Genomic DNA, 15033 nt, shown 5'->3' with positions numbered 1-15033 from the left:
AGAAGCAAAAAACCACAAAAAAAAAACTCAGGAGAGAATCCCAGGATGTCAGGGTGGAACTGAACATCAGAAGCAGTTCTTGTTCTTCCTGTGTCCTGAACTACCTGAGCTGGCTTCTGCCCGGAAGGAACCTCTGGCTCCAGACCTCAGGTTGTTTCTTCAGATCTCTGCCCCATGTCACCTCCTCCAAGAAGCCCTCCCTGACCACACTATCTAAAATAGCTCTTCTTCCCCTCACTCATGCTTGCCACCTGACATTAGGTGATTATTGCCTGTCTACCCTACTGCAATACAAGCTCCCTGAGGACAGAGCTTTGGGCCTTTCACTGTTGTATCCGTAGGCCTGAAGAGTACCAGGGACAAACTGAGTGCACAAATGAATACATGATGTATCCTAGTCACCCTGGGACTGTAACCTCTCTGAGCCTCAGTTTCCTCACTATCAAACTGAGGTAAAAGAAGAATCTGACTGAATGATGTAGTGTGTGTGTACAGAACATGGCACCGTGACCGTGCATAGAAATTAGCAATTGCTCGGTAAATATTAGAACTAAGGTCCACAGAAAGTAAGTGACTTGCCTAAAGTCACACAGCCTGCCAGCAGCAGAGCTAGGATAAGAGCAAAATGCTAAGAAAAAAACTAGTGAATGGATAAACAAAATGTAGTATGTCCACACAACAGAATATTCAGCCATAAAAACAAATGAAGGGCTGGGCGTGGTGGCTCATGCCTATAATTCCAGCACTTTGAGAGGCGGAGGCAGGAAGATGATTTGAGCCCAGAATTTGAGACCAGGCTCAGCAACATACCCTGTCTCTACAAGTAATTTTAAAAATTAGCTATGTATGGTGGTGAGTGCCTCCCAGCTACTCAGGAGGCTGAGGTGGGAAGACTACTTGATCCCAGGAGGTCGAGGCTGCAGTGTGGCATGACTGAGCCATTGCACTCCAGCTTGGGGACACAGTGGAGATCCTGCCCCCCACCCCTCAAAAAAAGGAACTAAGTACTGATTCATGTTACAACATGGATGACCCTCTAAAAATTATGCTAAGAGGCCAGACGCAAAAGAACTCATTCTGTATAATTGCATTTACATGAAATGTCTAGAAGAGCTAAATTTAGAGACAGAGAATTAGATTAGTGGTTGCCCAGGACTGGGGGTGGAAATGGGGAGTGACAGCAAATGTCCAGAAGAGATCTTTTAAGAGATGTGGTAAATTTTTGTAGTAAATCTCTGCAAATTCATTAAAATCACTTACAATGTTATGATACGCCAGTTATACCTTAATCAAGCTGCTAAAAATTTGTTTTTATATTTATTTATATATTTATTTATTTATTTATGAGACAAGTTCTCACTCTGTCACCCAGGCTAGAGTGTAGTGGTGCAATCTTGGCTCACTGCAACCTCCTCCTCCCAGGTTCAAGTGATTCTCGTGCCTCAGCCTCTCAAGTAGCTGGGATTACAGGTGCCTGCTACCATGCCCGACTCATTTTTTTGTATTTGTAGTAGAGACAGGGTTTCATCATATTGGCCGGGCTGGTCTCGAACTCCTGACCTCAAATGGTCCACCCACCTTGGCCTCCCAAAGTGCTGGGATTACAGGCTTGAGCCATCACACCTGGCCTAAAAATTTGTTTTTAAAAAAGAAAGGTCCTGGACTGGTGGCTCACACCTGTAATCCCAACACTTTGGGAGGCCAAGGCTGGCAGGAGGATTACCTGAGGTCAGAAATTCGAGACCAGCCTGGCCAACATGGTGAAAGCCCATCCCTACTGAAAATGCAAAAATTAGCTGGGTGGTGGTGGCATACACCTGTAATCCCAGCTACTTTGGAGAGTGAGGCAGGAGAACTGCTTGAACCTTGGAGGTGGAGGTTGCAGTGAGCCAAGATTGCCGCCCCACTGCACTCCAGCCTGGGCGACAGAGCGAGACTGTCAAACAAACAAACAAATAAATAAATGGAAGAAAAAGGTGCTAGGAGAGCTCAGTAGAGGAAGCTCTTGGGCGTCCACACTTCCCTTCCAGCTGTGCAGTCCTCGGAGATTCCACCCAGTGCACAAATGCAACTGACTTCTGAGCAACACCGATCTGCAGATGGGCTCACCCCAGCTCCCAGCTCATCCTCTCTCCCCTACCTTGCCTCGCCATTCAGGGCAGGAGCAGAGCCTGCCTGAGGACCCAGCTCTGTGCAGGTCCCTGACCTCTAGGAGTGTCCCCAGCACCCAAGGCAGATAATTGGTCTGTGGCAAGAAGGGAGTTCCTGATTTTGTGGAACTAGGTGACAGTGACAACAAGCCTGCCTCAAGAGGCAATGAATGTTGAGGGATCAGAGCCACAGCAGGGGTTGGAGATCAGTTAGAGTCCATAGGAAGCCACGAGAAAGTCTCAGCCAGATCCTAACCAGGTGCTGTACTTCGCTTCTAGTTTCTTAAAACACCGACCACCAGCCCTGCAGAGGACAGGTCACTCCGGCAGAGAACCAAGCCACCCCAAGGCGGCCAGTGTCTTCACACTCAGTGGGGAAATGCTGCTGCTGGGGCAATCTCAACCGCCATGCTCTTGCGTCAGGGCCAGGATGGGTCCTGAGGCAGCCCAAAAAGAGAAACAGGCCCAGAGAGGCGGGGTCACATAGGGCCAGAGACCCCAGGAGGCCCTCAAGCCTTCAGCCAAAGCACCCCGATGGCAGAGCTGGGTAAACTGGGATATAATCCCAGCCACTTCAAGGGCACAGAGAGCACCAGGATGTAAAATCAGCAATGGCGGGTGGTGGGACCCCAGAGCCCACTCACTCCATCCCCAGCCCCACTCCTAAGGCACCCAGTTTGAAATCACCTATCCATGAACCTCTCCTTTCAAGATGGAGAAAATGGCCTGTAATCCCAGCACTCTAGGGAAGCCGAGGCAGGTGGATCTCTTAAGCCTAGGAGTTTGAGATCAGCCTGGGCAAAATGACAAAACCTCAACTCTACAAAAAAAATACAAAAATTAGCCAAGACACGGTGGCTCATGCCTGGGGTCTCAGTTACTTGGGAGGCTGAGGTGAGAGGATCATTTGAGCCCAGGAGGCGGAGGCTGCAGTGAGCAGAGATCATGCCACAGCATTCCAGCCTAGGAAACTGAGACCCTGAAATAGAAAGGTTTTTTTGTTTTGTTTCTTTAAGAGCCAGGGTTTTGCTGCTGCCCAGGCTGGAGTGCAGAGCCATGATCATAGCTCACTGCAACCTTGAACTCCTGAGCTCAAGTGATCCTCACACCTCAGCCTCCCAAGTAGCTGGGACTACAGGCACATGCACAGCTTTTTCTTTCTTTTGTAGAGATGAGGTCGCACTATGTTGCCCAGGTTGGTCCTGAACTCCCAGGCTCAAGCAATCCTCCCACCCTGGCCTTCCAAAATGCTGTGATTACAGGCATGAGCCACCGCACCTGGCCAGAAGGGCCTTTCTGACAAAGGCACAGCCACTAGGAACAGAGCCAGGGTTAGACTCATCTCCTGTGTCCACCAGCCAGGCCTGGCCAGACATTACCCTCCCCAAAGCTGTGGGTCAGAAACCCTGGGGGACTTGTGGAAAGCAGAGACCACCTTCCCTTTTGAATCAGGCCTGACTGTGATGGAGTCCTCAGATGACACTTGTACTGTTTGGATAACACCACCATCTGGCCCTGGTAAGTGAGAACTGAGAAATCTTTGCCACCAGCCTCAGCATCCAGGTCACTTCTGACAAGGCCATTGGGGTTTTGTTTTTTTAAATTCAGGATGAGCTGAACCCTTGCCACAATTCCTTCAGCCCATGGAAGGAGATGACCCCAGAGAAGCTCTGGCCACTGTGGGTGCTGCCTCAACAAAAGCCTTCTGTGAGGCCTGCCCCTTCACCTCCAGGCCCAACTCCTGACAGAGGCCAGTGTCCCTGCTTCCTGGGCCTGGTGAGATTCACTGCACACGGGTCAGTGATGGCACAGGAATGGGAAAGCTCTCGAGAAACGAGCCTGGGTCCTCACTGACAGAATGTACGAATCCTGTCTCAGTAAGTGGCCAGCAAAAGACTGGACCAAAGCTAGACATGGTAGCACATGCCTGTGGTCCCAACTACCCAGAAGGGTGCGGCAGGATTGCTATAGCCTAGGAGTTCAAGACTGCAGGGAGCCATGGCTGTGCCTCTGTACTCCAGACCTGGTGGGTGACAGAGCAAGACACTGTCTTTAAAAAAGAAAAAAGAAAAAGGACTGGATCAAAGTCCTGTGAACTCCCCCAGAAAAGGGGACATTCTGACAAATTGTCACTTTAACTGTGACTACAGCCCAGCTTGGGCCAGGGCTTCCGGACTGAGCCTTCACTCTATGCCTCATTGCAGTGAGGGAACAGTGGGCCTCAAGATAAACATCTGGGGACCAGAAACAGAACACTGCCTGTGTCTCAAGTCTTCCTTGATTAGCTTTTGTGTGTGTACACACACATACTCTTGGCACACACCTTTCAAAATATGGGTTGCATAGCAATGTTATTTCCTTCTGAAAAATAAATTTTCCCTCCTTTTTTGCATATTTTAAACATATACATACACACACACAGTTACTGTATTTTACATAATCTTTTTTTCTTTTGCAAATGGATACTTTTTGAGTTCAGTGAGCTTCTCCCTCCAAGGTATTACAATGTAAACATGGTGTAACTCACAGTCACCACAGTATGTTTCCGGAGGGGTAAAGGCGGTGAGGAAATCAGACCTTGTCTAACAAAGAACTAGGAGACCCACTTGACACTCCGCTCTTTTGGAGCACCCTAGATTGGTAAATCTTATTTCTCTCCAAGTGCCTTTCAAGCTGACTAATATCCACCACAGCTGTACCTGGCCTTCCCCTTCACCTTTTTCACCATTCTCTAGCCTGGCACAGACCACTTGCCCAAGAGGCATTCCTTTTTTTTCAGAAGAAGTTTCACTTATGTTGCCCAGGCCGGAGTGCAATGGTGCAATCTCAGCTCACTGCAACCTCTGCCTCCCGGGTTCAAGTAATTCTCCTGCCTCAGCCTCCAGGGTAGCTGGGATTACAGGTGCTCCCCACCATGCCCGGCTAATTTTTTGTATTTTAGTAGGGACAGGGTTTTACCATGTTGGCCAAGCTGGTCTCGATCTCCTGACCTTCAGGTGATCCACTCACCTACGCCTCTCAAAGTGCTGGGATTACAGGCATGAGCCACTGCGCCTGGCTGAACCATTATTTATTTTTGGAGACAGGGTCTTGCTATGTTACCCAGGCTGGTCTTGAACTCCTGGCCTCAAGCGAACTTCCCGCCTTGGCCTCCCAGAGTGCTGGCATTACAGCCATGTAACACCATGCCCAACTATTTTTCTTTTCTTGGTTTTTCTTTTTTTCTTTTGGAGACAGGGTCTCACTCTGTCACCCATACTGAAGTGTGGTGGCATGTTCAAGGCTCACTACAGCCTCAACCTCCTGGGCTCAAGCGATCCTCTGCCTCAGCCTCCCATGTAGCTGGGACTACAGGTACACATCGCCACACCTAGCCAATTAAAAAAAAAATTTTGGCCAGGGGTGGTGGCTCATGCCCGTAATCCCAGCACTTTGGGATGCCAAGCCGGGTGGATTACCTGAGGTCAGGAGTTAGAGACCAGCCTGGCCAAGATGGTGAAACCCCGTCTTCACTAAAAATACAAAATTAGCCAGTGCGGTGGCAGGGACCTGTAGTCTCAGCTACTCGGGAGGCTAAGGCAGAAGAATCACTTGAACCCAGGAGGCAGAGGTTGCAGTGAGCCAAGATTGCACCACTGCACTCTAGCCTGGCGATAGAGCAAGAATCCATCTCAAAATAAAAAAAAAAAAATTTTTTTTATGTTATGGGGTCTCACTGTGTTGCCCAGGTTGATCTGGAACTCCTGGGCTCCAGCGATCCTCCACCTCGACCTCCCAAAGTGCTGTGATTACAGGCATGAACCACCATGCCCTGCCAAGAAGCATTCCTGACAGCGTGAGCCCCAACCAGACAGTATGGAACGGCCACCTATTACTAGCTTGGGCAAATAACTTAACACACTAGCCTGTGTCCCCATCTATAAAATGTGAATACAACACAATCTATCTCACAGGGTTATTCTCAGGATGCAACGAATGATCATGCTGTGTCATACCAGATACCTACTGGGGAGCTCAGGAACCCTGTAAACATCTGCATGTTTTATCTAGCCCTGTAAGATGCTCAGATGTGCAATACTACTTAGTTGGCTAATTGCTGCCTCTCTCCAGCTAGACCTCAGACCCCCTGAAACGGCCAAAGGTAGCAGGTCCAACAGTACCAAACAAGCAACACAAGGTGTGCAGAGCTACCGTGTGCCAGGCTGGCAAAGGGGGAGCTGAGAGTAAGCCAGGCCCCTGCCCAGGCAGGGGATACCCCACATAAGTGGTAAGACTGATACAAACCCAGGAGAACTAACAGGTCCAAAGTGTGCAAGGGAGTGGGTGGGGGAGTGGGTGGGGGAAGGGCTTTCGAAAGACATCTAATCCCTTCTGAGAACAGGGTGTCTTAAAGGCACAAAGAGTGAATAAGTATCCACCCAGAAAGGTGAACAGATTTATTTCTTAATAATATATCCTGAATGAAATTGGCCAGAAGCCAGAATCTTGTCTGTCTGAAACACAGAGCTCCTTTGGGAAGGTCCCGGGAAATTATCCACCACGCAGCCCTCACAACCCTGTCATGAGCCCGGCACACTGCTGGCACTGTGGCCTCACAGCAGCCTCCAAGTAGAGCAGTGGAGTCCTTGAAACCACCCAGCGTGGTAAGTACCATTACTGTCCCCGCATTACAGTGCGGGAAGCAGGCTCTGAAGTAATTCACCGGCTGACCCCCTCACCCACCCCCAGTGGACACCTCCAGCTGCATGAACGGTGGCCTTCATTAATTATCCCTGTCTCCGCTACAGAAGAGGAGGCTCCTTGGGATCAGCAACTGCCTTTGTCCACATTCTGGGCCAAAAGGGCTGGCCTGGGAAGGATCTTGGGGCATGGGCACGCCAGCTCCTGCCTCGGAGATACAGAACCTGGTGGCTGGCCCTACCCCAGGACTTCACTCCCGGCGCTAGGGCCCTGGAACTCCGTCCTTCCGGCGCTCAGCCTTCTCAGTCTCCTTCCCCTCCGCCTCCTCCCGCCCCAGGTCAAAGCTTAGACCTCCTTTTTACAAAGGATGCCAGGGTTCTGCACCCACGTGCACCGTCCTCCTCTCCTCTTTCCCCCATCAGCCCCGCCGCTGCTTGGCGTATCAGCAGCTCCCTGCTCCAAACTCGGACCCAACCCACGGGTGGCAGGAGACAGGGGTAGGGGAGCGTAGTCTGAAGTGGGTAGGCCAGGCCCCCGAGTCTCCTGCAAGAGGAGTTAAAAAACAGGCTCTCTAGAGTCGGACTGCTGGCGCTCAAATGCCAGATCTCCCTGTGTGTAACTTTGGGCAGCTGACTAACTCGGAGCCTCCGTTTCCCCATCTGGAAGGGGGAATACTCCCGGCGGCGTCCATACATTCAGGTGGTGGGGAGAGTTAAGAGGGCCGCGTTCTCTAGAATAGCAATAATGGTGGCCTTCCCGGCATCGCCCTAGAGGAGACTTGGCGAGTCGCGAGCCCATCCCCCGCGCCACCGTGCAGCGGCGAGGCCCGCGAACAGCGTGGGGCAGAGCCGGCCTGAGGCGCACGGGGGACCAGAGGCCCACGCGCCCGAGCCCGGGCAGTAGGGCGAGAGGGCGACGCAGCGGAAGCCGCCTGCAGCCCGGGGCCCTGCGAGGCGCGTCTCCGCCCTCCGACGGCGCCCGGGCCACCTTCCTCGTCTTGGCATCGCGCAGCGCGACCCAGAGCCCGCGGCGACTCTGGCCGCTGCAGACGACCCCGGCCCCGCCCGAGCCGCGCTCCCGGCCGGCGCCGCACACTCACCCAGAGCCCGCCGCCGTGGTGGCCTGGATGGAGCTGATGCGCAGGCGGTTGGCCGTGTCCTTCAGGGCCTGCAGCTTCTGCTGGTCAGGCTTGTGGTAGCCCTCCATGGTGCGGCGGGCAGGGACCGGGCGCACACGCGGACACGCAGAGGTAGCAGCGGCTCCAGCGGCAAAAGGCGGCTGCCGAGACCCGGCGCCCAGCGGGGGCGCATTAAGACGCCGGGCGGGGCGGGGCGGGGAGGGGAGAGGCGGGGCAGGGGGAGGAGGCGGGGCTCGGATCACCCCAGGCCTTCGGCCCCGCCCCGCCTGGGGCCGCCGCCTGCCCGCTCCCCTCCCCTGCCCGGCTAGGCGCTGGGCCGCTGCGGACTGCGAGGTTAGCAGTTAACCACACACACCAATAATAACACAACGAACAACTCAAGGTTCAATGCTTGGCTCCTGACTCGAAGGCCTCTCAGTCTCCCTCCTCCACACAGTCCTCCGTGGAATTGTCACAGCTAATCCCATTTTAGAGATGACAAACTGAGGCTTGGCAAGGGCAATCAAGGTCGCAAGGCTGGTGGGTGCCAGGCTTGACCCCAGCCGACCAACCCCAGGCCCAAGAGATTGCAGGACTTTACTATTATTTTGAGACTGAGTTTCGCTCTTGTTGCCCAGGCTGGAGTGCAGTGGCGCAATCTCGGCTCACCACAACCTCCGCCTCCTGAGTTCAAGCAATTCTCCTGCCTCAGCCTCCCGAGTAGCTGGGATTACAAGCATGGGCCACCACGCCTAACTAATTTTGTATTTTTAGTAGAGATGGGGTTTCTCCATGTTGGTCAGGCTGGTCTCGAACTCCCGACCTCAGGTGATCCTCCCACCTTGGCCTCCCAAAGTGCTGGGGTTACAGGCGTGAGCCACCGCACCCGGCCCTATTTTTTTTTAATAATTAAAAAATGTTTTTTCTTTGAGACTGGGTCACCCACAGTCACCCAGGCTGGAGTACAGTGGAGTGATTACAGCTCCCTGCAGTCTCAGCCTCCTGGGCTCAAGTGATCCTTCTGCCTCAGCCTCAAAAGTAGCTGAGACCATAGGTACACACTACCCCGGCTAATTTTTGTATGTTTTGTAGAGATGGGGTTTTACCACTTTACCCAGGCAGGTCTGAAACTCCTAGGCTCAAGCCATCTGCCCTCCTCTGCCTCCCAAAGTGCTGGATTACAGGCATAAGCCACCATGCCCAAACACTCAGGGCTTTAGAGCCCTGCACAGGGGAGGGGGATTATTGAAAATGAGAGTAGGATAGTGGTAGCCATGACAGTGCCAGGTGATGATAACTGAGAAATTACTAGGGGAAGACCCTTTACAAATTATTAGGGCCTAGAAACACTGCCGACTCTTAAGGAGATTATTGGGTTTGCTTCCAGGTCTGTAGGGACAGGGGCACCCACCACTACTGTTATCAGAACCCATGGTCCCCAGAGGGATGAGGCTCTCCAGAGTGGGATTAGGGAGGGACTTTCATCACAGACACTGTTTCATTCAATCCGCCCACCACACTTGGCCAGTGAGGTACATACTGCCTACAATGCCTATTTTACAGAGGAAGAAGCTCCATTTGACAGAGGAAAGATAAAGGCAAGACCCTCAAATGGGTGTCTGGGCAGGGAGCTAAAACCCTGAGACGGCCAAGAGACACCAGTGGCCGCCCTGTGTCCTCTATGTCCTCCCTGCATTGCCCATACTCAGAGAGCTCTGAGTCATGAGGCAATGGACTGAATTTGAGTGAGTCCCCCAGCTCACCTCCAGGTGCTCCTCTGCTGGCCTGACCCCCAGATGCCCAATCTGACCCTAAGTATGGCATCCCATAGCACCTGGCTCCCGCTGGCCCAGCCCGCAGAGGCTGGCCCTATGGTGTCTGGCTGGTGAGGACTACGGGCTAGGATTGGAGGGGGTCCCCAGAGTGTGCCACCCTCAGAGGCCTGGCAGGTGCCACCTCTACCCTCAGGCTGCTCACTGTCTGGAAAAAGGGCAGACCCTTGAAACCCTTTGAAAGCTCTGTGCCTTCCAACTCTGTGGCCCTTAGGACAGTGGCTTCCTAAGCGAGTGGCCTCAATTTCTTGATCTGCCTAACAGGACTCATCCTTATCACTCTGCACCCACTCTGGTCTCTGACGATGGCACAGAACTCACCATGGCTCTGGGGATCTAGGAGTAATGGAAATAAAATTGCCCCTCTCCACCACCTGGGGCTCCAGGGACCTCAGGGCAGCTTCCTCTCCTCTTGAGGTTCCACATGAATGGGGCCTGTGATATTATGATACGCATATATGGGTCCCTGACTTAGAACTCCCCCAAACCCTTGTTATACCATTGGGGTGCTTTAGGCCTCAGGAACAGAGCCCAGAAACAGTCTCTCAGGCCTTCTCCTACCCTCCTTTCACCTGCTCCTTTCTCTCCCCTGGCAGAATCTTCTCCTGCTGGTCTGTCTTGGAGCTGGCCATAAATAAGCTCTCTCACCAACCTCGTGTAATTGTAGGTCATTAGACCCCCATGAGAAGGGGTTCTGTCCCATACCCATGAGAAGGGAAGATCAGAGTGGGTGCAGAGTGATAAGGATGAGTCCCGTTAGGCAGATGGGGAAATTGAGGCCGCTCCCTTAGGGAGCCTCTGTCCTAAGGGCCACAGAGTTGGAAGGCGCAGAGCTTTCAAAGGGTTTCAAGGGTCTGCCCTTTCAGCAGACAATGAGCTTCACAGAGACGCCAAGAAGAGTAAGGACACACAGGTCTTGCTGGGTTTCCCCACTCAGTCAATTAGCATTAGATCATATACTTTTGGTCTAATCACATTTCCACAAGGCTGTCAATCATGTGTATCCAATGAAATGTCCATGAAAGGCTCAAGAGGACGGGGTTCAGGAGCTTCTGGACAGCGGAACACAAGGAAGTTCACAGGAAGGTGAACAAGAACTCATCCACGTGCTGGAAGGGTGGCACATTCCAGCTCCATGGAGACAACTGCTCCTTCACTAGGGACCTTGCCAGGCCTCCGTCTATGTATCTCTTTGCCTAGCTGTTTGTCTCCTTTAAAATATCCTTTGTAACTAACCGATAAATGTGCTTTCCTGAGTTTTGAGAGCTGCTCTAGCAAATTAATTGAACCCAAAGAGGGAGTGGTGGGAACCCCAACTTGAAGCTGGTCAGTCCGGATCGTGGGACTCACGGGAAGGAGGAGGTGGTTTTGGAGGACTAAATCCTCAACCTGTGGTTTCTGAGGCTATCTCCAGGTAATTAGCATCAGAATGGAATAGAGCTGGAGGACACCCAGCTGGTGTCGCTGCAGAATTGCTTGCTTGCTTGGTGCATGGGGAGAAACCCCCACACATTTGATCACAGAAGTCTTTTGTGTTAATTGTTGTGGTGTGAGAACAGAGGAAAAACAGAGTTTGAGTGTTTTGCCTTTCACAGGGCCCAAGAGTTCAGCCTTATTTCAAGAGTTCTTGGTCTTCCCAAAGGCCAGCTTCAGAAACAGAATCCTAGGCTAGCTGGGGGTGTTGCTAGCACCCAGTTTGTCCAGGGTGGTTCCCTTGTCCCCAGGTCCCAGGGTCTTTATTCAAACCCTCACACCTCTGAAGTCACATGGCACTTGGAAGAAAGTCCTGGAAACCTGTCTGGCTTCCGGCTAAATCTGGCTCCCTGCTGCCCTCACGCCCCATCCTCTCTCAGCCTCCTGTTCACCTTCCCCATGGCTGCCAGAGAACTCTTCCTCCCCAGTTTAACTCCCATGTTGTCCTTCCTCCACCCTTTCGATAAAAATCAGGTCCCACAGGCCCACCCATCTCAGCCACACTGACCTCGAATTCCTTAAAAAACACCAAGCCCTCTCCCTCCTAGAGGTTTTGCACAGGCTGCTCCCTGAGCCAGCAGAGCCCTTCTTGAGGCTCCTCACATGGCCTGGGTCTAGAGCCATGCTTCCCATCACACTGCCTGTCTTGGTCTCTGCAGGGGTCTCTGCCTATCTGCATGATCTTTTGTCAGCTCCAGGAGAGCCAGGATACGATCTTTTGTCCCTGGCTCTATCCCCAGGGACTACAACTGTGTCTCATATACAATAGGTGCTCAATGAATGCCTGCAGAATGAAAGCATGAATGTCAAGTGATGTGCCCGAGGACACAGAGCCAGCAAGTGCTAGGGCTGCCCCCAAGCAGAGAAGGCATCAGGGAGGCCTCAGGGGAGGGAATCTGGCCACTCAGACTGGTGTCCTTCATTCCGACCTTTCCAGAAACCGAGACACAAAGGTGCTCTGTTGGAGGGTAAGAAGTGGCAGAAATGTCCTACGGCCGGCATCAGGTGCCAGCAGAGGCCACAGTGACCTGAGAGCAGAGCCACATGCTGGAATCTGAGCTGTCCCCCAGGACCTGTGCAGCACTAGGGAGAAGGTCACCCTTAGAGGAGCCAGGACAGTCTGAGTCCCCACGTAAGAGTCCCCCACAGCCACTCCCCAGGGATCTCCAGGATCACTAAAAGGGACCTGAGGGGGGTTGGGGTCCTGAGGGGTGCCATACCACCCAGTATTGTTACTGGGCGATGGCTTTGATCACCAAGACAGTGCTGATGGATTCTAGTGGCTGCCTAGAGTGGAATGTGGAGCAGAGTTCTGAATTGCCCTTCAGCCTGAAATGCCAGGACTGGTCTAACCATACTGGGCAGGGTCACCTGGCATAAGAGACTGGCAGTGTCGGGAAGTCATGTCCCACCTCTTCATGTCCCCTGTATTTTGGGGACCCAGAGGGGGCTGCACTTGGGCCAAGCATGAGGAATCCCAGATTGCAGGAACTGTTTGACACACACACACTCACACTCACAGATGATGCTCACACACCCTCTCACGTTTGTTGTTGTTAAGAGATAAGGTCTCACTATGTTGCCCAGGCTGGAACTTCTGGGCTCAAGTGATCCTCTTGCCTCAGCCACCCAAAGTGCTGGGATTACAGGCATGAGCCACTGCACCAGGCCCGTGATACGTTGTTAATGGGGTAAAAGCAAGGTAGAGAACAGCAGATAGAGGGTGATCCTATTTCTGTCAAAAATAAATAAAAGCACACATGTGCCTTTGTGCACTTGTGCGCACGCTTGTAGGTGTGTGTAAGTTTACATGGGCACTCAGAGAGTCTGCAGGGACAGGTTCACAAACCGTGGGAGGCTTGGAGAGTGAGAATTGGGCGGACTTTCAGTTTTTTATTTACCCTTTTCTCTTTTGTTGGAATTTATTGGCAATGTACATGGTTGACTTTTTTTTTTTTTTTTTGAGACAAAGTCTCTCTCTGTCACCCAGGCTAGAGTGCAGTGGCACGATCTCAGCTCACTGCAACCCCAGCTTCCTGGGTTCAAGCAATTCTTCTGTCTCAGCTTCCCGAATAGCTGGGATAACAGGTGCCTGCCACCACATCCAGCTACTTTTTGTATTTTTAGTAGAGACAGGGTTTCTCCATGTTGGCCAGGCTGGTCTCGAACTCATGGCTGTAGGTGATCTGCCCATCTTAGCCTCCCAAAGTGCTGCTACTACAGGCGTGAGCCACTACACCTGGCCAATGGTTGACTTTTTAATGAGAAAAAAAGCAAAATAGGCCAGGCACGCACACCTGTACTCCCAGCACTTTGGGAGGCCAAGGCAGGTGGATCACTTAAGGTCAGGAGTTACAGACCAGCCTGACCAATATGGTGAAACCCTGTCTCTACTAAAAATACAAAAATTAGCTGGGCATGTTGACGGGAGCCTGTAGTCCCAGCTACTCGGGAGGCTGAGGCAGGAGAATCACTTGAACCTGGGAGGTGAAGGTTACAGTAAGCCTAAATCACTCCACGGTGCTCCAGCCTGGGAGACAAAGCTAAACTCCATATCAAAACAACAACAACAAAACACACACACACACACACACACACACACACAAGAAAAAGAAAAAAAGCAAAATAAAATTCTATCTTGAAAAAATAGCTAGTGAAGTTAGGGGCAGGTTGCATTTTTGTGAGCACACATTTTCTCTTGGTTTCCTATGATTATGTAAAGCTGCTCCCATGTTTCATAAGTCAGGCTGCTGCCCTGGATGTTTTTGGGTTGGGAACAAACCCCCAGGCAGTGGGAGCTTGATGGTGCCACTCCTGTCCTTACTTTGCTATCCACATAAAACTTAGGGCAATGCCATCCTGATGTGCTCCTGCACGTTCACCGAGCAGGCACTGACGAGGCATGAATGGGCCCTGGGCAGCTGCATTCCTGAGTGACAGCACTGGACATCGCTTTGGCAGGCCTGGGCCCACGTGTGTGCTCCTGGAACATGCTTGGGCCAGCGTCTGGGAGCCCCAAGTCAGCACAGGGCTTGCAATGGAGCCAACATCAGCTCTGGGTCCTCAGGACACTGTTTTTGACTCGTATCCAAGGCTGGCCGCCTGCAGGGGCCTGGGAGGAGTCCTCGTGGAGTGAGTGTCCAGCTCCTGCCCTCCTGTGCCGAGTAGACAGCCTTGCTCTTGAGTACCCAAAAGAGGCATGTAGGTTGACTGAGTTTTAATACATCTATCTCTCCTCCCAATACCTGAAATTTCCTTCTGGAGGCATTTTTAGGGAAATGCCTCTATTGATAATGTAGCTGCCATTTGAGAACACAAATTGTTCAACTCATTCACAGAATGTCTGATTTCTCTTGTACTCAATTTATTTTTGTTTTTTAAAAACATTCAATTTCTTCTTCCTCCTCCTCCTCCTCCTCTTCTTCTTTTTCTTCTTCTTCTTTTTTTTTTTTTTTTTTGTGAGACAGAGCCTAGCTCTGTCCTGCGGGCTAGAGTGCAGTGGCGCAATCTCAGCTCACTGTAACTTCCGCTTCCCGGGTTCAAGCAATTTTTGTGCTTCAGTCTCCTGAGTAGCTGGGCATACAGGCGTGCGCCACCGGGCCCAGCTAATTTTTTTTTTTTTTTTTTTTTTTTGAGACAGAGTCTTGCTCTGTCGCCTAGGCTGGAGTGCAGTGGCACGATCTCAACTCACTGCAACCTCAGCCTCCCGAGTTCAAGCAGTTCCCCTGCCTCAGCCTCCCAAGTAGCTGGGATTACAGGCACACACCACCGTGCCCAGCTA

The 15033-nt window shown here is 52.0% G+C and overlaps 1 protein-coding gene across 1 annotated transcript in view; it reads right to left on the bottom strand.

Moving 5' to 3' along the window:
• TKT (transketolase) overlaps nt 1-8203 on the bottom strand; it is a 30072-nt gene extending 21869 nt beyond the window's left edge. Inside the window, exon 1 of the mRNA XM_003894290.3 lies at nt 7930-8203. Coding sequence (XP_003894339.2) covers nt 7930-8036 — 107 coding nt within the window. The 5' untranslated portion in view covers nt 8037-8203. The remainder of the gene's footprint in view (nt 1-7929) is intronic.
• Between the last annotated feature and the right edge of the window lie 6830 nt (nt 8204-15033).

Source organism: Papio anubis, chromosome 2 (genome assembly GCF_008728515.1).
Source record: "Papio anubis isolate 15944 chromosome 2, Panubis1.0, whole genome shotgun sequence".
Taxonomy (NCBI): Eukaryota; Metazoa; Chordata; class Mammalia; order Primates; family Cercopithecidae; genus Papio; species Papio anubis.
The sequence above is the reverse complement of the archived record's forward strand: the minus strand, read 5'-3'. Positions and strand labels throughout refer to the sequence as shown.